Source organism: Pogona vitticeps, chromosome 1, assembly GCF_051106095.1.
Source record: "Pogona vitticeps strain Pit_001003342236 chromosome 1, PviZW2.1, whole genome shotgun sequence".
Lineage (NCBI taxonomy): Eukaryota > Metazoa > Chordata > Lepidosauria > Squamata > Agamidae > Pogona > Pogona vitticeps.
Window position 1 is genome coordinate 249,034,957 of NC_135783.1, and position 26,822 is coordinate 249,061,778.

The 26,822-nt window shown below is 43.7% G+C and overlaps 1 protein-coding gene across 2 annotated transcripts; it reads right to left on the reverse strand.

The window, feature by feature from the left end:
• Positions 1-332: 332 nt before the first annotated feature.
• Positions 333-26,341, reverse strand: LOC110086171 (acyl-CoA (8-3)-desaturase). 2 transcript variants are annotated; one of them, XM_072985538.2, is made up of 12 exons: positions 26,014-26,298; positions 20,514-20,624; positions 18,416-18,613; positions 16,742-16,843; positions 15,583-15,711; positions 12,309-12,369; positions 11,111-11,184; positions 9,500-9,597; positions 7,027-7,123; positions 4,024-4,103; positions 3,395-3,520; positions 333-524 (listed from the first exon to the last, which is right to left on the reverse strand). In XM_072985538.2, the coding sequence occupies exons 1-12, from the start codon at positions 26,251-26,253 to the stop codon at positions 473-475; spliced, it is 1,368 nt and encodes a 455-aa protein (XP_072841639.2). In that variant the 5' UTR covers positions 26,254-26,298; the 3' UTR covers positions 333-472. The 2 variants fall into 2 exon arrangements, with proteins under 2 accessions (XP_072841639.2, XP_072841640.2); XM_072985539.2 differs by lacking the exon at positions 3,395-3,520 and having other exon boundaries at positions 26,014-26,341.
• Positions 26,342-26,822: the final 481 nt, after the last annotated feature.

Consider the following 26,822-nt stretch of genomic DNA (forward strand, 5'->3'; position numbering starts at 1 on the left):
ACAGAGCATGCCCTTTCGCGGTGCCAGAAAAGAATGGGACAGGGCTTGGAAGGGCAGGATAGGTTGATTCAAGTAGAAACATGTCTGGACACTGTCATCGGGTTTGAACCAAACCACAGCAACAATGATCGATATATCGATCTCTATACCTGTCTAGACAGGCCCTAAATTGGTGATGTCAGGAGTCATGGCTGTCCCTTTCACCTCTAGACAATAAAAGACAAGAGGTTTCCCACTTGGAGGAACAAGATATAGGTATGAGAAGGAAGGAAGTGATGTCAGCAACTCTAAGAACGGCAACCTAAGTTTGAAGGAAGGTCATATCCGCTATGAGCAGTCTAGGAAACCTGAGGAGGTTATCCGTTTTTATTCGTCCCCATACAAAGACACAAATCTTCTTGAGTGTAAGCTGAGTTGCACCCAGACACTTCCAACTGTGACAGCTTGGGTGGGTAGGTGGAGCATATTCTTCTTATCCATGATTATATGCATTGAGCCAGATCTCTCCTGCATCCTTCAGGGAACTGCAAAGAGAAAATAATGGTCATGGCTCATTGCTAGGAAATAGCAGTGAAATTTTAGAACTGAAAGAACACCCATTTGACATAGGAAGAAATAATAATAAATAAACATGGACCATCAAATCAATTCTCACTTATGGAATAAGGGGGGGAAAAGCTAAGAAAAAAGCATCTAATCACCCAATCTTCTGAAAAGGACAAAAGCTGATCCCACAGCTACACATACTCAACTATCCCAAACACTACACCAGAACACAGACAGAGTTCTAACTGCTGTCCGCTGAAGATGCCAGCCACAGAGACTGGCAAAACATTAGAAAGAAAAACCTCCAGAACATGGCCAAATGGCCCAACAAAACTACAACAACCAACAAGCATCTACCTTGTCATTCTCCATGGCCACCCAATGCTGCTTCTCCCAGGAATTCTACTCCTGTGCATGTTCTGTTAGGTCTAAATTCCTTGTTGGCCAATGGGACTCTGATAGAAGAGCACTGTTTCTCAGCAACCAAAGTGAATGGGGGTCAGGGTGGAAGGTTTGCCTTTCTCTGTGTTACCCAGTGCCTTTCACATTAGATGAGAGAGAAGCCATAATTTATTGGCAGAGCACATGCTTTGCATATAAAAGATCTCAAATCTATTATTTGGAATGTCTATTATAAAGGATCTCACAGAGCTTGGAAAGATATTACATGGAACAGATGTTGTTGCATCTGCCATTCCCATCATCTTCCATCCTGAGGAAACTCACTCTTAAAGTCTGCAGGCTCCATTTTTACCTGGCTTTAAAATTCAGCCAAGATGATTTTGGGATTTTCTACTTCAATACCCACCTCAGATTGTGCAGTGCTCAGCCTGATGAAGAGGACTTGAGGACTTGCCATTTTGTTATGAGCTGGTATAATCCAAACCTCATTTTTGTTTTTATTCATGAGCCATACGGTTGTGTATATTTTCTATATTCCTTAACGTGACACTAGATGGAGCTCACTGTATCATATATATATTTCAGAGATTGTAAGAGACTGGTGTAAAAAGAATGTTCTTTCCAAAATTGCAATGTTTCTTGTGAAACATTAATTCTTTATTTATTTTATAAAATATCCACATCTTATTGAAATTATTATTTAACAACCCTTTTTAATTTTAATATAGTATGTAAATTTATCATTAAAAGCTACATTCCAAACCTCATTGCACCATTCAAATAACTGAAAATCATACTTACTTTCCAATTCTTTGGTATCATTACTCTTACTGCTATTTAAAAAAAGAAATCAATTATGGTTTGATTATTTATGGTAACGGTGGCTATGTTATGGATTGCTTTTGTTATATACAGTGGTGCCTCGCTTAACGAGTGCACCATTTAACAACGAATCCGCATAGTGACGCGCTTTTTGCGATCGCTAATGCGATTGCATTGCGATGTTTAGATGGGCAAAACATCGCATTGCGATGATCGGTAAGCGTTTCGCTTACCGATCTTTGCATTGCGATGTTCTAAAAACAGCTGATCGGCGGTTCCAAAATGGCCGCTGGAAGAATAAAATGGCCGCCCACTCCGTTTTCGCGCCCTGCCCTCGCTTACAGAGGCAGCAAAAATGGCAGCCGGATGGGGAATCTTTGCTTACCGGTGAGTTTTCGCCCCATGGGGTTTTCGGTTCCGTTTAGCGATGTTTCCGGATAGCGACATTAATCCTGGAACGGATTAACGTCGCTATGCAGGGCACCACTGTATTTTGTTGGTTGTGATTTTTTTCTTTTTGTGTTAAATGTTCATTAGTATTCAATTACCTTTTTTAAAAAGAACATTCTTCTTGTTTCCTATGAACCCAGGAGACAAGCACATTCTGTGACTCACTTAATCAAATAGAGTTCATGGATTATGTATTATTCCTCCCTTGACACTTACCTGGCCTGGCTAATCAAAGCAGTCAGGCCTGTAACAACGGAATGAGCCACAGCAATAATTAATCGGTCTCTCCAAGAGGGCAAGGTTCCTTTTGCCCTCAAGGAGACACTCATTAGGCCCATTAGGAAGAAACCAAATTTGGCGGCAGATGATACAGGAAATTATAGGCCCCTTGCCAATGTTTCTTTCTTGAGCAAAGTGGTGGAGAGGGTGGTGGCAGACCAGCTTCAGACACTTTTGGATGAAACCAACGCCCTGGACCCATTTCAGTCGGGCTTCAGGCCATGCTATGGCACAGAAACAGCACTGGTCACACTGTTGGATGACCTGCTGAGGGAGGCTGACAGGGGCAATGCGTCCTTGTTGGTCCTCGTCGATATCTCAGCTGCCTTCGATACAGTCGACCACGGTATCCTCCTGGGGTGGCTCTCCGAGTTGGGAATCAGTGGCCTGGCGCTTGCCTGGCTCCAATCCTTCTTGTACTCCAATACTCAGAGAGTACAGCTTGGGGAGAGTGTTTCAGCCCCGTGGAGTCTCAACTGTGAGGTTCCTCAGGGGGTCGATCATCTCCCCAATGCTGTTTAATATCTATATGAGGCAACTGGGCGGGTCACTGGGGGTGTGGGGCTTCGTGCCACCAGTACACTACATCTCCTTTTCACTTACTTCAGTGGATGCCGTTCTGTCCCTCCAGCACTGCCTGGACACCGTACTGCAATGGATGCTGCTGAATGTCATCCATATTGGATCAGACACCATTTATGCAATCAGAAATATGGGTTAAAGGAAATACTTCCTTTATTTACCTCCCTCTATCTTTAGGAATGGTGATACCCATCTATTGTTCCATAAAGCAGCATTTTTTAAATGTCATCTGTGTGCCTCCCCACATTGCGGAGGTCTTGACCTGCATGCCCTTTCTCTTTGTACCTTGATACAGCTTCCCACAGATACTCACTGCACAATATCTGCAAAGCCGGTGAGCAGGGGTTTGGTCTGGTAGTCTATCCCATGTTTGGCACACATTGCCTTGACCAAGGGGGCCACCTTCCAGAAGTTGTGTCGAGGCATTGTAGGAAACAGGCTAATAGACAACAAAGGGCGAGGGGGGGAGAGAAAGAAGTTGACATTTTAGATCCCTTTTTCTTCTCACAGGCCCTGTGATGTCAGGTTCTCAGCAGTGGTTCCAGGAAACTTCTTCAGTACCCTAAATATGTACTTAAAATGGTAAAGGTAAAGGTTCCCCTTGACAATTTTTGTCCAGTCGTGTCCGACTCTAGGGGACGGTGCTCATCCCCGTTTCCAAGCCATAGAGCCAGCGTTTTGTCCAAAGACAATCTTCCATGGTCACATGGCCAGTGCGACTTAGACCCGGAACGCTGTTACCTTCCCACTGAGGTGGTCCCTATTGATCTACTTGCATTTGCATGCTTTCGAACCGCTAGGTTGGCGGGAGCTGGGACAAGCGACGGGAGCTCCCTCTGTTGCGTGGATTCAATCTTACGACTGCTGGTCTTCTGACCCTGCAGCACAGGCTTCTGCGGTTTAGCCCGCAGAGCCACCATGTCCCTACAAATATGTACTTACTGGTGTTCAATTTGAAAATTGAGATGTCCTGTTATCCAGTCGTTGAAAAAAGATTGCTTCACATTGCATGTTGCCTGAAGCTGGGGGGGGGGCAGGGAGGGAGGGAGAGAGAGAGAGAGACTGAGTGAGGATCCATAGATGTTCCATCAAGCAAATGAATTGTGAGAGAAATTTTTTAATGAAAATTTCTAATTAGGATTTTGGATGTATCTTTGCTGCAGTATTATCAATTGCCCCTTTAAAACTATATGACATTTTAAAATTTAATAAAAGTATACGGCCATCATGACTGAGCTGTCTATAGTGACTTGGAGAGAGCCTCACCGTCTGAGGGGCCAGTGTTGTCAGCAGAGGCAACCCCTGACCCCAGAAGCCACTAAGATCCCTGAACCTGCCAGGCCTGAGGCACCTGAGACTGGGACCTCCATACCCGAGAGCCATGAGAAGAGACCAGCACCGGCATAGCCTAAAGCTAGCTCTGGCACACCCTGGTCCAAGAGCTCCATGATACGATGGGATGTTAGACTTCAAGTCAAAGGCTTCTCCTTTAAGGCTTCCCACCTGGTGGAAGGGGGTGGACACTGGGAGCCATAGTGTTCCCCAACCTTTTTCAAGTCATGGCTCCCTTTTATAATAACTTGCAACCCCCCACCACATTTGCATAAAAAGTCAATTTTAATGGAGTAATGAAAACATGCTCCAATATATTATTAAAAGAAAATAGAAGAAACTATAAGTCCTGTGCCAGCTTACCCCCCCCCAAAATGTCCAGCTCCTTTGTGACTCCTACAACATACTCACCCCCAAATACCACTCCTTAAAAAGTCTATCACATGTCCAAAGTGACATGCTGGCATGTGACAACAAGAGTCCACAAAGGCTTATGCCAAACAAGAATGCTGTGAAACCCCTTGTTTTTGCTGCAACAGATGAACCCAACCAGCCCCTGCCATCACTGTTTTACTTTCTTATCAAAAGTATATATTTCAGCTGAAACCCCATGAGCAGAGAGGTCCAAACTAACGAGTTGGGGCAAAACAAATTCAGTGCAAAGCTGCCTCTCAGTTCTTCTTGCCAGACATTACATTGTTCCATCAGAGGATGCCTGCCTTTTCTTCTGGCTGGAGGTCTGAGGCAGGCCATGAAGGAGAGTGAATCTCTTCCCGGAGATCCAGGAAGTAGACCCAGCTTGGGGGACAAAAGCAGAAGGGAAAGAGGGGGAAGATGCCCCCACTTTCCTGCCTAAAAGGACACTCCCAGTTCCACTCTCTTTGAGGCAGCTTCCCATCCCTCGTGGTGGCTCCGTGTAATGCACGGAGCTGTGGAGTGAGGGAGGCAGAGGAGTTATGGGTGGTGAGCTCACACTGATGGTGCCTCCCTTTCTCCAACTGTGTTTCATTTTTGCTTTTTCCTTACATTAATAAAACCCCTCCCCTGGTCTTCCCTTCCCCCCCGCCTTCTTGCCTATGCCTGAATTGCCAAGCCCAGGGAGTCTGTGCTGTGTGCCTACAATGGTTTGACCTGCTCCTATGCCTTAAGTAAGAGCTGGGCCCGGGCCACCATCCTTCCTCGGTCTTTACACTTGCTTACGCTTGCCTTTTCTCCCACACTCCCATAGCACTCTCTCTCATTCTCTTGCACGTGCAGGTCCTCCCCAGCCCACTCCTCCATTCTTTCTCACCCGGCCTCCTTCCCTCCCTCCTTCCCCTTGCCCTCATGACCCGCCCACCTGCTTGGCATCCTCCTCTCCGCCACCTGTCCCTCAAGCCCAACACCCACACCAAGCATCGTTAGGAAACTCACAGGAGAGGGGAAGGAGGGAAGAGAGACTAGGAGGAAAATGAAATAAGATCCCGGTTAACACCGCCAGCTCCCTTCTCACACAAAGAGCCTTCCCTCACTCTGGGCAGGGCACCCCTCACTTTTTCCTTCAGCGATAAAACTGTAATCACTCCGGCTTCCTCCCATGCTTTCCCCAGTCCTATCCTCTTATATAGTACAGGTATCTCCCTGAAACAGGATACTATGGTCCACTCTTTCTCCGAAAAGAGCATCTTTCCCCCTTTCACTCTATTTCACCATTGGCTTCCCCCTCCCTGTTCCATTTCCGTCCCATAGGGTCTCACTTTCTTTCATCCTCTCACCTCCTCCCACTTTGAATTCTCCCTCCATCTCCTTTCTGGAGATGTGCCAGACAATCATCCTCCGATTTCTGGCACAGAGTAACTTTTTGGTGACCTCACGATCTCCTTGGGGTCACACACATACGAAGTTTGGGAACCTATGGTTTAGGCGGGGAATAAAAGCTTCAGGTTGAGCTCCCCACAGTGTCAGAGCAAGCAGTTCACATGGAGCTCTCCGAGGTACTGGGCCAGTCGTGGTATGGGTACAACAATTACATTGATAGCATTAGAATTCAAGAAAATTTATCTGTCCAAGAAAATTGGGAAAGCAATGTCATAACATTTTTAAAATTCAGATCAGCAAAACACAATTCTGGAGAGTTATTTAGCTTTCTATGTGTATGATGTCTGTTTCCCCCTCAAATTGCAAATTCCCTCCTTATTCCAGACTAAATAAGGAGAAATGTTTGGAATAAAAACAAATCTCTTCCTAAATAAAGGGCAGCCTGATTCTGGACAAAAATAGAATCCTGGAGAATAATATTTCAGCTTTTGTCAAGTATCTTGTTTAGTTAATGTTCCTAGTTTGAAATCTATTTGATTTCTATGCCATACTTCAAAATCTTTCCCAAGGCAATGTTACTAAAGCTAGCAAAGGCAGTGACATAAAAAAGTGCAGATAAAGATAACTGACGGTAAATAATGCAATAGCATGCCTGTTTCACTTTAATGTTATCACAGTCACGTACTTGTACGTGAGAGAACAACCTCATACCTATAGTCATCTAGTAGAGCTTCTGGCGTGGATTTTAATCTCAGATATTCATCATATTGAAGGACGATGGGATAATTTTTTTTAAAATAAGCAAACTGTTTTTACCTGGGTAGAGAACCAGTCCAAGTTTCTATCATAATCAATGTGCATAGGAATATGGTTCATTTGTGAGATCCACGTGAACAAGACACTTTTCAGAATGCTGAAAAACACAAGAATCAGAGCCTATTTTAAGACAAGCACATGTTTTCTCCATTTACATCAAGAATATATTTTCCCTGGCACACAAATATTTCAGCGCTATATGACTGAGACATCAAATATGCAAACAAAGCTGCACTGTCTCCCAAGTGCCCAACTGAAAATCAAAGCCAGCTGATCTGTTGCTGTTGTTACTTGCCATCAAGTTGCCTCTGACTTATGGTGACCCTATGAATGAGTGACCTCCAGAAGGTCCTGTCCTCGACAGCCCTGCTCAGCTCTTGCAAACGTAAGGCTGCTATGGCTTCCTGTAGAAAATCAATCCATCTCATATTTGGGCTTCTGCTTTTCCTGCTGCCTTTAACGTATTGTCTTTTCCATCCTCATGATGTGCCCAAAGCAGGACAGCCTCAGTTTTGTCATTTTTGCCTCCAGAGATAGTCTAGGCTTTATTTCAGTTTGGGCCCATTTCTGTTTCTGGCAGTCTAGAGTATCTGCAAAGCTCTCCCGTGTCATGTCTTTACACGTGATTCTCTTTCTAGTTCCTTTATTGTTGCCCTCCCGAGTACCTGTATTCTTCTCCTTAGCTGCAGTCTCCATTTGGCTTAATGATAAAATCAAGCTACACAAAATCTTTGACAATTTCATAATCAACGTTGAAGTTGTAGAAGGCTTTCATAGTCAGAATTTTTTTTCTTCATGATGTTCAACTGCAATCCTGCTTTGTCACTTTCCTCTTTCATTTTCACCAGGAATTGTTTCAAGTCATTAATGCTTTCTGCCAGTAAGATGGAATGCACTGCCCCAAGAAGCCATATTGGTGTCCCCCTCTCTCTTGTCCTTCCATCGTTAGGCAAAGACCTTTCTTTATAGGCAGGTTTTTAAGTGATAAGTCTCTTGGGAGCGCTGTATTTTTTGAAATTTAGATATTTTAAGTTTGTAAAGCATTTTAAACTTATTATTGTATCATTTTAGCTATTGTAAGTTGCCTTGGGTCCCCTATGGGGAGAAAGACAGCACATTAAACAAACAAACAAAGTGTTCTGCATACACACTGAACAGATAGGAAGAATAAATACACACTTGACTGATGTATATTCACAATATGATCTCGAGTGCCTCATGGAAAACAGCTTGAACATCAAACATTTCATGTTGCATAAAGGGTAAATGTCTTTATTGCAACACCATGAGCATCACTGTGCTTGCATGGGAAATTAATGCAATAGTCCTATAGACCACATTGCTATTTGTGGCAAGCTCTTATCAGAACAAATAATATTTTCCTTGGAACATGCATTTAGATATGGAATCAACATCTGATGTAGTGATTCTCTTTATCTGCTAGGCTTAGAATGTGAGTCAGGCACAATCTCTTGATGCCTTTCTTGTCTAAATAAATAGTAGATGCCAATCTTGGTGTTGGTGGTGGAAGGCACATTGGCCAAAATCCCATTGATTAGTGTAAGTTAAATTGCAGCTTTCAGTCTTTTCCTCTCCAGCTAAATAAACTGCCCTTGCTGCAATTATTCGGGTGTATGCATATACTGGCTGGATGCTTCTGTTGAGGCACACTCATTTCTTTAATAACAACCAATTGTTTCTCACAACATCTACACTATTCTCATGGTGTACACACATGCTGGCTTGGTGCTTGCAAGGGTGTGTCTTGAGAATTTTAGTAGGTACTACTTTTTGTTTACCAGGGAGCAATGGGCTGAAAGTTTCTATTTGATTTACACTAAATAACAAGATTTCAGCCTTTGAGTTAGGTTTGGACGAAGTCATATTTTGGTCCCATTCAAATCAATGGGATGAACTGAGCAACATTAACTTTCTTCCTTGGGACTAGAGTGCAACTAAACTAGTCCAGAAAGAACCCACTGCTTTTCTTTTTCAAAACTCTGAGTAATCTACTCAGGTCCTTTGATACAAACATGAAGACACTAAACAGAAAGCAAAAACATAGGATTTCAGACAAGTCCATTGTTTGAAAAGCAAGTGGCACAGAAAGCACATTCAGGTGCCTCCACATTCATTATGTGCTTTCTGTGCCACTAATTTTGCTTAATGGCTTGCAGGGGAACAGCTGCACAGGCTCCATCCCACATTCCTTGATGCATCTGGAGTTACATCAGATGGTGTGGAAGGTATGTCTGAAGCATTAGATGTGCTAAGAGGGTTCATTCACATAGATAAAAGGACACTCAATGTTGCACTTATTAGAGGATGAGTATGTGTACAGTGGGGGAGGAAATGGAGGTAGATTTCCTAGAAGCAATTTGATGGGGTTAAGAAAGGCACAACTTGAGGATCAGGCAAAAGAAGAATCATTTGATGCTAATGAGAGAACAATAGGAACCAAAAGGACTTGTACTTGAGCAGGAGAATATATCCCATAGCACCCTTCAGACCCATTATGGGCACAAAGGCAATAAAGAAACGGACAAAGTAAGCCATGCTCCATGCCATTTCCTATGAAAGAGAGAGAGAGAGAAGGAATGCATCAGTCACAGTATCATCTTTCCCCTTGGCCACATGTAAATGCACATCTCAAACCAAGGATCAGGCACAATGAATTCTTCTTCCAAGCACTCCCATATGTAGAAGTACATCTTCCTAATGAAACTGTGAGGGGCCACATGCCTTCATCATCATAAACTTGCTGATTTCAGCTTTTTCAAATCTTTTGGTCAATATGAACTGAAAATACACACACACACACACACACACACACACACACACACACACACACACACACACACACACACACACACACACACACACACACACACACACACACACACACACACACACACACACACACACACACACACACACACACACACACACGGGCAACCTACTCATTCAAAGCTCTCCCTGCAGCACCATGTCCATGCCCACAATTTACAAACCATTTCCTTTTTCAATTTAAAATACAGAATCCTGTCAATTTCACCTGCCCCGTACGAGATATCGACAAAATTCTGTGGCAAGGGTTCCACCTAGTTTAGTTTTGAGAAGCTGAGCCAGCAATGTGAACACAGTACTCCAGCCCTCTGTCATAGCTAGCTAGCAGCTTGACTAAGTTCCTTGACCGAGTCAATCCATGACTTGACTAATGGATGGCCTGCTGGCTCGGACCCACAGCCTATCCTTCGGTGATTGCCAAGCCTCTCACAGAACGTAAGAGAAGATGGGTGGTTTGTGTTTGGCTTGGTGTGTGTCACAAGTTCTACAGCCATGAAACAGTATGTTGCTGTTACATGCTGTCCAATGTTTTGTTGTTACACCCAGTCCTACGTTTTGTTACATGCTTGTCACATCGAAATTGACTTAGAGTGACCCTATTAAGGTTTTCAAGGGAAGTGAGATATTTAAGGAGTGCTCCTTTTTTTTCAGTTCCATTCCCCCAGTCAGTTTCCATGGCTGAGTATATATGTACCTTATATTATGAGGACTGGATGTAGAAGAGGATTCAACTAAGGGGAAAATAATGATTATAAGATCACACTTTCCAGGACCAGATGGACACGCCTTTGATCTCAGAAAGGGAGACCTGTGGACTCCAATCAATGTTATGGGATTCCAAGTCCCATCAGACCAAGCAGCCATCACCAATGGGAAAGGGTGGGGGAAGTTGCAGCCCAACAACCTGTGGAGGACTATATGTTCCCCACCCCAGGTCCTGGCACAGAAAGAGAAATCTCGACGCTTTCCTCCCTTTCCGCTTGCACTGTTTCCTTCCATCGAGTGGCATGAATCACAGCCCTCAGCAGCAAAGCACTCCACGAGGGGGCGCCTCTTGCTTTTCCCACCATCTTTGCACCAAAGCCGGCTTGTGCCATTATTACCGCTAACGGAAGTTGTAACAACATTTTCACATCATTGCAGATGAAATCCTAACTATACTCAAACTCAACGTTAGGAAAGAAAATTCAGTATTTTAATATCTGGAAAGGCTTGCCTGTAATTATAGAACACTTACCCGCCATAGTTTGCGCTTGAATATGAAGTACAATGAGTAAATCTGAAATAGAGGTTTTACAATTGGTGGCATTGCTGTAGAAGGAAAAAAGAGGGACAGAGTTATTGATTATTATTTTTCAAAGACAAAGTGATCCGTTTGAGAAGGAGGAAAAACCTAAGTATATCGCTTATATTCAAAGCTACAAAAACCTGAAATGAAACAAGGACCTTTGTGTTAATTGTTTCTCTCCTCATACACTTTGACTTCCTGCACATTTATCATCAATTTCTTCACATATAATTTCACCATATGGCATGTTACACAGTTTAGTGGAATTTTGTATTCTGACCTTGCTCCATCTGCATTTTCTCCTGTTCTGTACAGCTTTCTGCTTCTTGGCCTGATATCTATATTACATTTATAGCCCATCTTTCTTCCACAGATCTCACTTTGGGATACACAGGGGCCCTGGTAGATGTCCATCCAGATATGAACCAGCCTTGGACCTGCTTAGCTTTAGCAGAATCACTCTGCCTTACACCTCCAGATAGCCAAACTGTATTAGGTGGTAGATGCTGCTAAGTGAATTAAGTGAACTAAGGAGTGCACAATGATATGAAAGCAAGTATACTCCATATACTCAAGGTATGAACTGTGGAAGGCCTCTTCTTTGTGCTGCTGTTTCTTCTGCCCCCCCTTCTACTGCTAATATCTATTTATATGGTTGGGCAGCTCACTGAGTTGGAGTGGGTCAGAGTTTGGTTTCCCACAATGCCCTCTGGGAGAAGAGCCAGCCTTTGTAGCCATGGGCAAGCTGCACAGGCTTGGAGGATCACCAGAGGAAGGAAAGGGTAGGCCAGTTCTGATCACTTCCTGCCTAGGAAACCCTACCATGGGGTGCCATAAATCAGAACTGACTTGATGGCACATAATTATTATTAATAGCTTTTTAATAAATAAGCCTTCAGCACTCTGTGCCAGACATGAGACAGCAAAACTGTGAGTCCCTTTTCTCTCTCTCTTTCCCTCCTTTTTCCTTTCTTTCTTTTTAAAAAGTCATATCTCTTTTCAAAATTTAAATAAAATGGGCGCTAAGGGTGAAACAGGATCTTTTGATAAGCTAAAAGTTTTTAAGATGAGAGAAGGTTGCCTGGCGGCTTAGCAGGAGAGGATGTTTCTGTGTCGAAGGCGTATGTGAGAAAAGCAAAGAACTCACTGATGAAGAAGTACTTGTGCTGATGATTGTAAGGCATGTATTTCTTTTTCTGCATACCCAGCTGTAAAAGAGAGAGAGGGCCAAGAAGAAGAAGAGGGGAAACAAGCCATCAGTCCTTTGCTAAGGAGTTCACCTTGGACAGAAACATGTATAGAGACATATCCTTTGCCCATCTGCACAAAGCAATGGATGCTTTTGACAAGGCAAAAACAAGGAAAGCCTGGACACAGCCATCCTGTCGTGACTGAATTTTCCCCCACTGGCACTTTGCATAAATGGGTAGATGCAAAAAATGCAAATGGAATGGGCACTAGATTCAAAACATGAGGTCAATCAAGTGATGAGGAGGACATGCTCATATCTAAACCCCATATCTACTGGCAGGAGAAGTTTTAGATGGGAGAATTCTCTGAGATGCCATCTAAAAGGAGAACATTTCAAGCTGTGTGAAAAACTCAGCAGTAGCCGCTGCTAACCCACATTTTTCTCTGATTTCCTTCTGCCCCAGTATGCAATCTCATGGGACCAAGTTTCAGAACAAATATCAACAGAACTGCTTTTTTCCATCCCAGAGATATCAAGAGTTAGCTCAGTTTGTGTATTCTCATTAACAGCAAGGCGTAGTCCAAATGGGAACGTGTAGTGCTTTTAATTAACCCAAATGAGAATGGGGAAGTACTTTGCCCAGCGTTTTGTGAATGGAACTCAACCATCTCTCTGTGTTGACTTATCACGGTGATTCTAGGTATCCCACCGGAATGATTAATGGATTTCATGGGATGTTACGCCCAGTAATATCTCTAATGCATCACACCTTATGTCGGCAATACTTGTTAACCTATCTAACTTTTCAAAGTTAACCTGCTTATTTGGTTAAAATATACATGCCACATTTTCTGTTACAAAACATACAATTTATAAAGCCCATAACACTGACAAAATTAAACATGATTATACATCTAAAACCATAATAAAAAGCCAGACTTCAGCAACTCTTGACTTCACAAAATGGCACAAAAAGCAGGAAATGGGTCAGAGGCAGTTCTTTAGTACTAAAGGGAGAGACGGAGGGAGGGAAAGAGCCACGCCTGAACATGAAGCAGAAATATGAACAAACATACCTGTGTTCATAGAAGATGCACATCTCCACAAAGGGGGGTGGTGGAATTGAGATTGAGAGAGAGGGATAGAGGGATAGAGGGAGAGCTTTTTCAGTGGATGCTCCCAGACTATGGAATATCCTTCTGAGGAAAGCTAGTCATCCCAGCCACCTCCACCTCACTGTTCTGCCACTAGGAGATGAAGACATTTTTATTCAGACAGGCCTTTGGTCCCTAATCAGATGGGCAGGCATCATTGTTGTACCGATGCTGTTGTTTCTTAAGGAGTAAAGCAGGGTACAATTTTTAAAAAAATAAATGAGCAGCATTAATTCTATAATTCTTTTAATGTAATAAGGTACAACATTCTCTTGTGTAACTTACACGAATGCAGGGGAAAGGATATCATGTGCAGTGGTAGGTCAATTCTACTTCCAGCCCTGGCTGCAATTCCTAATGCCATTCCAAACTGTGCCATGGCAGGAGGAATCACAGCCTCTCTTCAGTGGGAACATAATCATCTAGTAGTTTTGTATGTGGCCAGGAATCCAAGCAAGTTCAGGGGTGGGGGGGGCCTGCAAAGTCGCCCAACTCCCACTGAGTGAGGAATCCCATAAGGAGTCATAGCAGGAGGGACGGTCTAGGAAGTGTCAATCTGATGCTGCAGGGGACATTTCTTTCCTGCTGGTGTACGTTATGCCATTGTGTTGATGCTGTAATTTATTTATTTTTTTATTTTAACCTGAACTTACTTTCTGAAAGTATACTGTAAGCTGCCTTCTGTCCTAGAAGGGAGAGTTGTGGGGTACCAATTGATCCTGGACTAGTCGTTTAGTCATGCCCGACTCTTCGTGACCCCATGGACCAGAGCACGCCAGGCCCTCCTATCTTCCACTGCTTCCCGTAGTTGTGTCAATTTCATGTTGGCTGCTTCGCAGACACTGTCCAGCCATCTCGTCCTCTGTTGTCTCCTTCTCCTCTTGCCATCACACTTTCCCAACATCAGGGTCTTTATATTCGTGAAGGCCTCAGCTTCAGGATCTGTCCTTCCAATGAGATGCTGGACTAGCTAGTGCTTTTTGTAGAACTTGCACAGGCTTCCCCATGTAGAGCAATCATCAAAACTACCTCCTCCTAAGGATCATGCCCTGGAGTTTACAGATCACAATCTCCAGGGTTAGCCCCAAAGATAGTGTGCGTTGCAGTAGTCAGTGTCAGAGTTTAACAGTTTTGTCTAAGAGATGAAGGTGGCTCCACAGACTACCAGGTGACTGAAAGCTGACACCTGGAGCAATTGGTGAACCCCAGGGCAATGCAGCTTGCAAGAGGGTTGCTTAGCAAGCCTTCTTCTCTTTAGTGGGAGTATAATCTTATCTGGGCTGATAGAACTGATAACCTTCCACTCCTAGATTATTCCAGATCCATAAGCTCTGACTTCTCTACAGTAAGCTTGAAACTAGGGAGCTTCGTCCAGCCCCTTATCATGTTTATGCATGTACTCGGGTACTGAGTCTTCTCTTGAGAAAAGAAGATTCCCTGGAAAAGGCTCTGATGTTGGGAAAGTGTGAAGGCAAGATGAGAAGGGGATGATAGAGGACGAGATGGTTGGACAGTGTCATCGAAGCAACCAACATGAATTTGACCCAACTCCGGGAGGCTGTGGAAGATAGGAGGGCCTGGTGTGCTCTGGTCCATGGGGTCACGAAGAGTCGGACACAACTTAACAATTAAACAACAACAACCGGTACTGAACTGATCCCCCAGGATTTGATCAGAGAGAGGAATTTAAACATAGAGCAGGGATTGTCAGATTAGTTGCCACCAGTTGCACAAAGACAGTAAAGGGCCCCCAGGTCAAGATGGACCCTTTTTGCATCTCCAAAACTGGTGCCTGTAACAAACACTAGCAGCCGGCACCTTCTATCCTCTGCTATCTGAGCCGTTAGATATGCAAGCAGATTCACTGTCAGTTATCCCAGGTCATACAAAAAGCTCGGGCTGATCAATGGCATCAGATCCTGATAAGTGGTCCAGAAGAATCACACTAGTTTTGTCAGAGATGTTCAACCAAGGTCGCTGAAGCAGAGTCTGGCCTTGAACCCGGCCATGGATCTCCTTTAATAACAGGTCCAAGAAAACTCATCTCAGCTGCAAGAATTAACATTGCACCTTACCTCTAAAGAGAGAGGTTTCCCTAAGGAAAACAACATGGGATGAAAAGTAAGATCTGGATCTTTTGGGAAACAGTTGGGCTTCGCATGATGTTGGGCATGGTGCAAAGTCCACCAGTTGGCTGAAAGCCCCTGCAGAGGAGGACAAAAGCAGAGAAATAGGGCTGCAGCACTCTCTAACGTGGGAAGGGGCTACAGATCCACACTGGGTCACACATTTTGCCTGCTAAGGGCACTAGACAGGCAAATGGAGGGCCAGCTACTCAAGAGGAAACTACAGTAATTGCTTTTAGAAAGGAAGAAACACTTTGTGTTTACTGGACTCTTTTTCAAATACCAGACAATATGCTACACCCCTGCTGGCAAGTTCTGTAGAACATTGGTTCTCAGCATGTTCTGGCACATCATTTTCATAACAATGCCCAAGCAGTTGTCTTCCTCCAAACCCCATGATCTTCTGCAGGAGTGATATGCCATCTCCCATTCCTCTGCCATGGATAAAACATGTGAGAAATTTGGATATACTAATAGTAACTTTGGATAACCACTTTTTCTCCTACTCCCCCCTTCCCCTGCCATCCAACATACTGTAAATCAGTGGTTCTTAACCTTTGTTACTTGGATGCTTTTGAACTGCAACTCCCAGAAACCCCAGCCAGGACAGCTGGTGGTGAAGGCTTCTGGGAGTTGCAGTCCAAAACTCCTGAGTAACCCAAGGTTAAGAACCAGTGCTGTAAATGACAAAAATAATGGCTAAAATCCTGTTGCTTAATCTAGTGAGTTACACTAGAGTAGATCCATTGAATCTGTGGGAATTGGGTGAGTCACCTCCTCCATAAGTTTCATTATTCACAGGGTCCTAGTTTAGTAACTCACAACTAGAGCAGGTTAGTTTTAATCGACAAAATTCAGAGAATGGTTGACTCACCACATCCACTCTGATTCACTGGGCCTACTCTAGTGCAACTTGCTACACTAAACAACAGGATTTCAGCTGCGGCTCCTGGAAACATCAAAATGCCTTTCTCAGAAGAAGTGGACTTTTTGTCTTTGATCATGGTGGGACACGGATCCTTTGATAAAGTGGCTGATAAGACACAATACCCCAAAGAATGAGAACTAGCACTAGTGCTATAGTAGAAATCCACAGTAACACAGTTACCTTCAGATGGCACATGACAAACTCCTGAAGAATGTGGTTCCATTTTCGGTTTTTGAAGACAGACAGGTGACCGAAGTCATGCTGGAGCCATCCTGCCTGAGACTAAAAGAAAAAAAAAAGGGGGGGGATGACTCAGAAAAAGAAGGGTCTTGTTCTACTGTTTATCTGCCCCAGCATGCAAGCAAGCAAACACAAAGCCAGGATCATGCGCATCCACACTTTTTTTTGTCAGTCCTAAGATCATTGGATACTTAGATCTGAGTATGTTCAAAATACACAAGAACACAAGAACTGCCAACCTGAATCAGAACAAAGGTTAATAGAGAAGGGGGAAATACAATTTTTAATACAATCACCAGGGCCAACTGCCTTGGAAAATGTTCCAAGATGTGTGGTGGCAGTCCTTGTTGTTTCTTCTCAACCTCTGGAGCTTCCCTCAAATTCAGCTATCTGACTTCCTTAGAACTTGGTGACATCCTAGAGAGGAGCTAACTTACCTTTTTTTGAACCACAGCTCTCAGGCTACCACTGTGCGAAGGACTGTGGGGTGCCTCTGCCTGATCTGATCTACAGAGTGCAACAGAGCAGATCCCAAAGCTACCTTGCTCCTGATTTCCCAAATGCAGTCACCACCTGGGTCAAATCAGCACCCAGACTGGGCATCACTGACAGGAATAGCAAAAGCAGGTTAACTTCCACCAAGGCAAAACCAATGTTACAATCTGCAACATAGACTGCCACCATATCCGTCCCCATCCTCCATCTTGAGCAATATGAGCCTTTGCCAACTTGTCTTGTGAGTCTTCAGGAAATGAAGACCGACAATCTTAATTTCATACCAAAGTTTTCATACAGACACCATTCACACAGTTCCAGACAGACACCAGAAAACTGGTAGCATGACCAAAAAGCTAGGCAGGATTTAGTACGAGATGATCCCCAGAAATCCAGATACAATAAGTAAGTCATAGAATTTCTGAGAAGTTTTCTATTTTTCTTAAAAGAGCAGAGAAAAGCCAAATTGTAAAGGTCTTGAAACTGGAAGCAAAACAGAAAATACAGTTTGGGAATACAAAAGGCAAAATAATAAAGTCAACTAGCCTAACAAATTTCCTTAAGCAAAAGGAATTTTCAAGAAATAATCAGATTTCCAGAGAACACACTATCATCCAACAGATTATCCAGCTGGATAAAAAGGTCAAAACTGAGGCACCAGAGCAAAATACATTTACCTTCTTCAGGAACAATGGCCATATCAGTGGAAGATAATGGATAGTTCCAATGGTAATGGGAACAGAAACCTCTGGAGGGTAGCTACTGGTAAGCAGCAGGAACAAATGTGACACTGATGGAAGATCTTTCACAGACAAGAGCAGTGATGTGCAAGCTAACTTTTGTTAGTACTACATAAGAGGCAATGGTAACTGTTGTTGAACTTTTCTTACTTTAAAAATAGCACTGTTGCTAATGACACAACTTGATTAAAGCCAAAAGGATATCAAGTGGCTGACATGCACAGACATGAAAGGAAAGTCTGATGCTGCACAACACAGACAATTGGAACACAGAATGTGAGAAGTGTATATTAAAGTAAACTATAAATCTTAAAGCAGATAATGGAAGCTGAGCTCATTTCAATGTGTGGATAGACTATTTTTTTCCCAAGAAAATTACCTGAGCAAGTGTCAGCAATACAGTGGCAATGGAGAAAGTTTTTAGAGATATCCCAAAGTGCCAGAGGACAAACCAGCCAGCAGCATCCAATATGAGGATGTGCAGAAGAAGCAGGAAGAAGTAAAGTTTGTTTGGCTTGAAGAGTCCCAATTTCTCAGCCGTGGATCGCAGCTCCCGGAAATCTTCTACTATCAATTTCTGTGGAGAAAGTCCAGTGTTACAGAGCTTGTTACCTCACAGGGCAAACTTAGTTGCTGTGAAGCAGAGTTACACCAAAAACATCTTGAGGATTAGGAAGAGGATTGAAAGGATCCTCTGCCCCCTTTGCTTTGGTGTAGCAGAACAGTTGCGGTTCACAAGAGACAAACAACTAGGCTAACTTTTGATTAGCAGGGATGATGACACGCTATCATCCCTGCTAATCAAAAGTTAGCCACTCTCCTGTTCCCTCTGAGATTATTTTGGGATGACTTAGTCTTCAGTGGATAGTTAATAGCCATTATTGAACTCGTTTAGATGAAAACTGCTAGATGGGTTTGGTGATATAGATCAAGTCACCTGCTTGTATTTCTGGATTTTCCTTTGGGGTAAAGTCGTAGGAACTGTCAAAACGAGCACCAGTCCCTCTCAGTACCATCTATCACTTCTGTCTTCTTTTAGAGAAGCCGTATGATACCACTGAATGATACCATTGACAGCACCATGTATTTCTGGATATCCTCCTTGAGATAGCACATAATCAAGATTGGACTGTTCTAATGTAGGGACTACCCTTGGGCTTGGTCTGGAAACAAGTGCAGAATATGGGAGCTGGACTGCATCGTGTGGGCTTTTCCTGTGCATATAGAATGCCTGGGCTGAGAAATCTGCACCAGTTGCCAGTTAATTACTGGGCCAGGCTAAAAGGGTGACTTTTGGCCTACAATGCCCTATATAGCACCTTCTCCCATACAGATTGTGCCAGTCTTTACCTTCTCAGTTTACTGCACCACAACTGAGAAAGACTTGTACATCTACAGAAACGAGGAAACCCTTCTCTGTTGTGGGACCCAGAATGTGGAATAGTGTTCACACTGAGATTAGGTGGGCTCCTAGTGTTCCCACTAGCAAATGAAGACCTGCTTTTGGCCCAGGCATTTTCCTGACTTTCCCCCAATTAATACATTATCAGTTACTTGTATTTTTAATGAATTGTTTTAATGACTTTTATTAATTTTTATAGTCCCATTGTTTTTAGCTACTAGTTTTCTTGTATGTGTTCTGCTGAAAATTTCTTTAGGAGACTTGTTTTTCAGGAAATGAAATTAGAATATGGATATTTTGAAATAAAAACTGAAAAAACTGTGCCTATAAATCTGACTTAATTTTGGTGCTGTCAATGACTTTGAGAACTGCTGCTGTTGGAGAGTAGTTGTGCAAATTTTTTAGATGGGATAGTAAGGTAAACTAAAAGGGGAAGCAAAGGACTTGAATTGGACACACTCCACCTTCTGGGATGGTCTTTATGGCTCTGAGTGAGTTTTTTTTCAGATGTTGAAATAGGAATGAAAATGTGGGTTTGGCTCTTTACTGAAGGGAACACCCACCACATTGTTCTGCTCCTCCTAGGCAGGATTGCTGAAGTTTGAAGTAGATTGTTGTGACATTAGAGCAGGGATGGGGAACTATTTTGGCCCCGGGCTGTTGCCCAAAGTAGGCAGGTCTAGTGCTAGTGTGTGCTCCCCCATTTTCAAACAAACACACACAGACACGCCAGTCCTACATGGAAACAGAAAGCTATGCACACCTTTTCTCCTCGACTGATGTATACCAAGGAGCTGAGGGGGAATATTTTCCTCACCCAGGGCTAAAAGAAACCCCCTCTTTGCTGGGAAATGAAAAGGTTTTATCTCCACCTGCTGCAAAGCAAACAGGAGTGCTTTCCTCCCTCTTAATCAGAAGGGGCAAGTCATGGTGGTGGTGGTGGGGGGGGAGGATTGGACCTGCAGGAAATGCCTGGAGGGAGACGGAGGGTTTTGCCAGGCTGTAGCCAGACTTTTGCTTTAAATTAGTATCCAAGGTACAGTAGTTTTGTTTGCGAGTTATGAAACGGACTTACATTTTTGCTGGGTTCAAAGCTGGGCTGATCAGACGCCAGTTCCCCTATCAGAAGGGGTTTCATGTACTTTCTTACCAGAGTTTTGTCAGGATGAAATGCTGTGAAAGGGTCCTGAAGCAAAAACAAACAAATTAAGATAATAATAATAAGAAAACACACAATAAATCAGCATAAGAGAAAGCGAAGACACAAAAAATACATGTCCTCGTAATATTTTTGTTACATTTCTATTTTGTCTTTCTTCATTCAGATAAAGAAAGTACAGTATAAGATCCCAGAAGAGCTTTTCACATGGAAAAAAAAATCTGCTGAACTTCAGTGTGAATGGCTTTCTGCATCTACTTTCTACAGACCAAAACCATGTTGGAGTTTTGCTTGCGACCTTGCAAGCTTTTTTTGGTTTGTGTGACTGGGAGGGATTCTTCTGGGCTGGGATGGTTTTTCTGTCTACCCAGCATTAACCAATTGTTCCTTTCCATCCTTTTGAAATTGAAAGAGAGCCCCAATCTCTGTTGAGTGTTCCATCCCTCTCTTTCTTCAGTTCATGGCAGTTGCCTGTTTGCTGTTGATTTGTTCAGTTGCTTGCTAATACGACTAAAGAAAGCAGCATACAGAAGCTGGTAATTGTCAACAAGTGTAAGCAATGTGTTTTATTCTTTCTCCTACAAACCCACTCAAACTGAATGTCGGCAGAGTGAGAACAGACAAAAGAAAATATTTCTTTACACATCGTGTTGTTAGTCTGTGGAACTCCTTGCCAAAGGATGTGGTGATGGCATCTGGTCTAGCTGCCTTGTAAAGGGGATTGGACAGATTCCTGGAGGAAAAGTCCATCGCAGGTTACAAGCCATGATGGTCGAATATACAGTGGACCCTTGACTTACAGAAGGCTTGACTTACAGACTTTTTGAGTTACAGACTTCTCTGGCCGCAAAATTTAGGTTTGACTTGCAGACTGAGATTTGACTTACAGACCAGAAAAAAACCAAAATGGAACAAAAACAGCCTATTACGGGATTAATCGGTTTTCAATGCACTGTAGGTCAATGGAGACTTGATTTACAGACTTTTTGACTTGAGAACCGCCTTCCAATACGGATTAAGTTCTCAAGTCAAGACCCCACTGTACGATCTCCAGGCTCAAAAGGAACGTACTTCAAAATGCCAGATGCAGGAGAGGGAGGAAACAGGTATCTAGCTGTCCCATGTGCTCCCAGAGGAATCTGGTGGGGCCACTGTGAGATACAGGGACCTGGGCTAGATGGGCCCTTGGCCTGATCCAGCAGGGCTCTTCTTGTGTTCTTATGTAAATGTCTCAGGTTACGTTATTGAGACTCAATGTGCCAGTTAATAAGAAAGGGCTAGACTTTTAGGAATTTATATCTATATTCCTCTGTGGATCTCTGTGTTCCTACTATGCAGCAAACAGGGAATTCAAATCTCTGCAACAAATCAAACATTGACTTAGAGCGGAAGAAGACGTGTAACATCAAAAGCTGGTTGTTTCTATCTGTATTGCCATATCTCTAGTCCTAGGAACCTTCACCAAGCAACGGAACAGAATGTCACAGTTATAATATATGCTAGAACATTTAAGCAAAAGATTCCCGGCCTTTTGTTTTAATCAGCATAGACCCTTTCTCTGCTAGGTTATTCCATGCTGACCTTACAAATGGATATTGTACCTGGTGGCAAATGTTTCCATTAAAAGCATTTGGGGATAGAACTGATGGTCACACGTCAATGTAATTCAATCTGTGAGAAGACTCTCTCAGAGCTACTTCCTAACTCTTTCTAATATTTATATTAAAGAGGGTAATGTGGGCAACAAAGGTATCTGCATTTCTTTTCACCTATCCATTTGGGCATTAAGGCACTGCTCTTACAATGTGCCAATGGGACGGCCCAAATATCTTCCATTCAAGTAAGACTTGGGCAATTGTTCTGATAATTTGGAGTGTGACAAAAGTATGCCAGGCTATAAACTACAACAAAGCCAAAATGGTTGTCTTTGGTGCCTCATTTGGCAGGTATAAATGGACTAAACCCTGCTACAAACCTAGATCCTAACTCTGCCCCCACATTTACTCTGGCAATAGAATTACAGGATCCAACCAGGTCACATCAAGGGCACATTTACTTGTTCTTCTGTCAATGAGTTCTATTCCTTTGTTATTGTTGTGGTTGGCCAACAATGTCCCTCTGCATTCTACATAAGACAGTCCGGACAACCTCTATGCAAAAGAATTAGTGGACACAAATCAGACATCAGGTATGGCAATACACAGAAACCTGTTTCAAATCACTTCAGTCTACCAGGACACCTTTCACAGGATTTGAAAGCTGCTATTCTGGAAGGGGGGAAATTGCATAGCTATCTCAATGGATGAAATATAAACCAAGGGTTCTTAATTCATCACCATTTGTGAAATACTGCAACAATTATGTTGTCATCTGTCGTTATTTTCCTTCCCAACTAACACAGAAGCTTCACAGGTAAAATCAGTCATCTTTAACTCATTACCACATACTGTTTATGCTATTGTTTTCTTTACCCAATAACATTTGCTGCTGTTTACACAACAAAGCTTCAAAATAAAAGAACCAAACACCACCGTCCCTTTATTTTAAGGCCCTACACGAACACTTTGCCATATAGACTGTGTATTCGTGCTCTTCTGTCTGGAGAAATGAGCATGATCTGTGAAGGCTCACATTAAAATGTAGCAATTAATCTTGAAGGTGCCACAAAAGCTTTGTCATTTTTTGGTGCTTTTGTTTTGTTTTGTGTTTTTCATTGACCACCATGTGCTCTAAGTAAGGACAAAAGGGGACAGGGTGAGGGTGATCTCTCACATAAGAAGAGCCCTGCTGGATCAGGCCAAGGGCCCATCTAGTCTAGCTGCCTCTATCTCACCGTGGCCCCACCAGATGCCTCCGGGAGCACACAAGACAACTAGATACCAGTCTCCTGATACCCCTCCCCTGCACCTGGCATTTTGAGGTACCTTCCTTTTAAGCCTGGAGATTATACATCCCCATCATGGCTTGTAACTTGCGATGGACCTTTTCCTCCAGAAATCTGTCCAAACCCATTTTCAAGGAATCTAGGCCAAATGCCATCACTACATCCTGTGGTAAGTAGTTCCACAGACTAACAACATGCTGGGTAAAGAAATATTTTGTCTGTTCTCACACTCCCAACACTTAATTTGAGTGGATATCCCTTGGTTCTGGTACTGCTTGAGGGGGAAAAGAGCTTCCGTCTCTCCACTTTATCCATCCCCTGCATAATTTTATACATCTCAGTCATGTCCCCCTTCAGGTGCCTTTTCTCTAGACTAAAGAGCCCCAAACTCTGTAGCCTTTCCTCAAAAGGGAGGTGTCTCAGCCCAGTCATCATTTCAGTCACTCTCTTCTGCACCTTTTTCAGTTCTACTATGCCTTTTTTGAGGTGCAGCAACCAGAACTGTACACAATACTCCAGGTGCTGCCTTACCAGCATTTTGTACAACGGCATTATAATATTTTCAATCCCATTTTTAATGATACCTAGCATGGAATTGGCCTTCTTCACTGCCATCGCACAGTGGGCTGACACTTTCATTGAGCTGTCCACCAGCACACCAAGATCTCTTCCTGATCTGTCACAGACAGCTCTGAACCCATCAGCTGATAAATAAAGTTTTGATTTTTTTTTGCCCCAATTTGCATTACTTTACATTTTCTTATATTAAAATGCATTTGCCATTTTGCTGCCCATTCTTCCAGTTTGAAGAGATCCTTCTGGAGCTCTTCACAATCCCTTCTGGTCTTCACCACCCGGAAAACTTTTGTGTCATCTGAAAACTTGGTCACCTCACTGCTTATCCCTATCTCCAGGTCATTTATGAACAGGTTGAAAAGCACCAGTCCCAGGACAGATCCCTGGGGCACACTGCTCTTCACCTCTCTCCATTGTGAAATTTGCCCATTGACACATACTCTCTGTTTGCTGGTTCTCAAACAACTCATAATCCATCAGAGGACCTGCCCTCTTATCCCAACTGGAGTTTTCTCAGCAGCCTTTGGTGAGGGAATGTGTCAAACACCTTCTGAAAATCCAGATAGGCAATATCCAATAGTTCGCCTGCATCCGCAGGCCTGTTGACATTTTCAAAGAATTCTAAAAGGTTTGTGAGGCAAGACATACCCTTACAGAAGCCGTGCTGATTTTCCCTGAGCAAGGCTTGTTCTTCTATGTGTTTTAAGAGTTTATCTTGGACGAGGCTTTCCACCATCTTCCCTGGAACAGACATTAAGCTAACCGGCCTGTAGTTTTCTGGATCCCCCCTCCTTCCCTTTTTAAAGATTGGTGTGACATGTGCTATCCTTCAGTCCTCTGGTACTGTGGCCGTTTTAAGGGACAAGTTGTATATTTTAGTTAAGTTAGTTCTCTTCCATTGATAACACCTGGACAGGGCTAAAGTTGCCTAAATATAATAATAATGTGCCACCAAGTCAATTCCAGGATTGTCCAGGTAGAGAGTATTCAGAAGTGCTTCCCTTGTTCTGGGGGCACCCTGGGACTGTGCAGCTTGCCCAAGGCCACCCAGGCTGGCTCTACTTGGGGAACTGAAGTCCCAGTCTCTGGCTCCACAGCATACCAAGTTGTCTAAATAGCAATTTGGAATTGGGGCTATAACACAGGACACACTTTTCTCATATCATAGTTTGCACTTGGGAGGTTCTCAGCATTAGAAGCAGACCTTTGGGTAGTATTCAATATTTGTTGGTGGTGAAATAAAGTATCATTTTGGGCTGTCTCTCTCCCTGCTCCCATTACTTCAGGTCTGGATGGCTTTTGCTGGAATACCATCATCCATGGTTTCCCAACTACTGTGATGAAGAATGGGGACAGAAAAAACATCTTATTCATAGCATGTTGATTCACTTTGATTACATATTGGAATGGTGAAATATGATGTGCATCATGTGCATACATGCATGCATTATTTAAAATTATTTGACTATAGGATATCTGCAATATGGTTTAGTCTATGTGCTGTTCACACACACACACACACACACACACACACACACACACACACACACACACACACACACACACACACACACACACACACACACACACACACACACACACACTTGTATGAGAAAGTTCATAAATTGCTAATTAAAAGTTCTTGCAACCATAGGAGCAAATCATATCTTCTAAGGATAGAATCATTAGATACACAAATGTACCGACTGATGATAAGGTGCTACTGATTTCCTGAAAGGACGACTAAACTAAACTGAACTTTTTTAAATAGTAAAGAAAGGGGGAAAGGGGGGGGGAGGAACGAGGGAGGCACCTCGTCCAAGTAACCTCAGACCTTTCCAAGGGTTTGAATACCGGAATCAGATCAGGGGACCTCTCCCCGCGTTGGCTTCCGAGGCGGGGAGAGGTCCCTTGCTACCCCGACGGAACCGCCCCGCCGCCCTCCCCGGCTCTCACCGTGGCGTCCTGCCCGGCATAGTGGCTGATCACGCGGGATCCCCCCGGGTGCCTCCTGTGGAACTGGCTGATGTCGTAGACCTTCCGGTCGATCACCAGCCACCGCTCCGCAGGGGGTTCTCCCTGGGCGCCGCGGAGCCCGATCTCTGCCCAGGAGAACTGCCGCAGGCAACAGGAGCGCTCCGCTCCACCGGGATCGGGCCCTCTCCGCCTTTCCGCCAGGTCTCGCTGCGAAGCCATCCTTCGCCCGGCTCAAGCCACTGTGCGGGGCCGGCGCCTGGCACTGTCCTTTTCAGCACCACCTTTCCTGGGGCGGGTGGGGAGAGAGGAGGAGCTAGAAGACACCCAGGCAGGATTCGGCCAGAAGCAAAGTGGGGCAACCCTCTCTTTTCCTTCCCGCAGATATCCTGAGCGTCAGCTTGACTACGGTTTGCTTCGTCCGCGTTTTATTTCACCTGCTGCCCAAATTCCATCTCATTCCTGATTGTTTCTTTCTGCATTCCTCTGTTCCGTGGTTGTTACATGCGGTCAAGTCACCTTCAATTTATGGCAACCTAATGAACGAGCGCTCTCCAGAATGCTTTGTTCTCAAATGGCTCTTGCAAACTCGAGCCAGTGGTTTCCTTTAGGAAGCCAGTCCATCTCCTGTTTGGTCCGCTTCTTTGCCTTCTGCCTTCAACTTTTCTCAGCATTTCTTCTTGCACTTTCATCAGGAGTTGTTTCAAGTCATTGCTGCTTTCTGGCAGTAAGGTCATGCCATCTGCGTGTTTCTTCCACCACTTTTCACTCCTAATTCTTCTGAATCTACT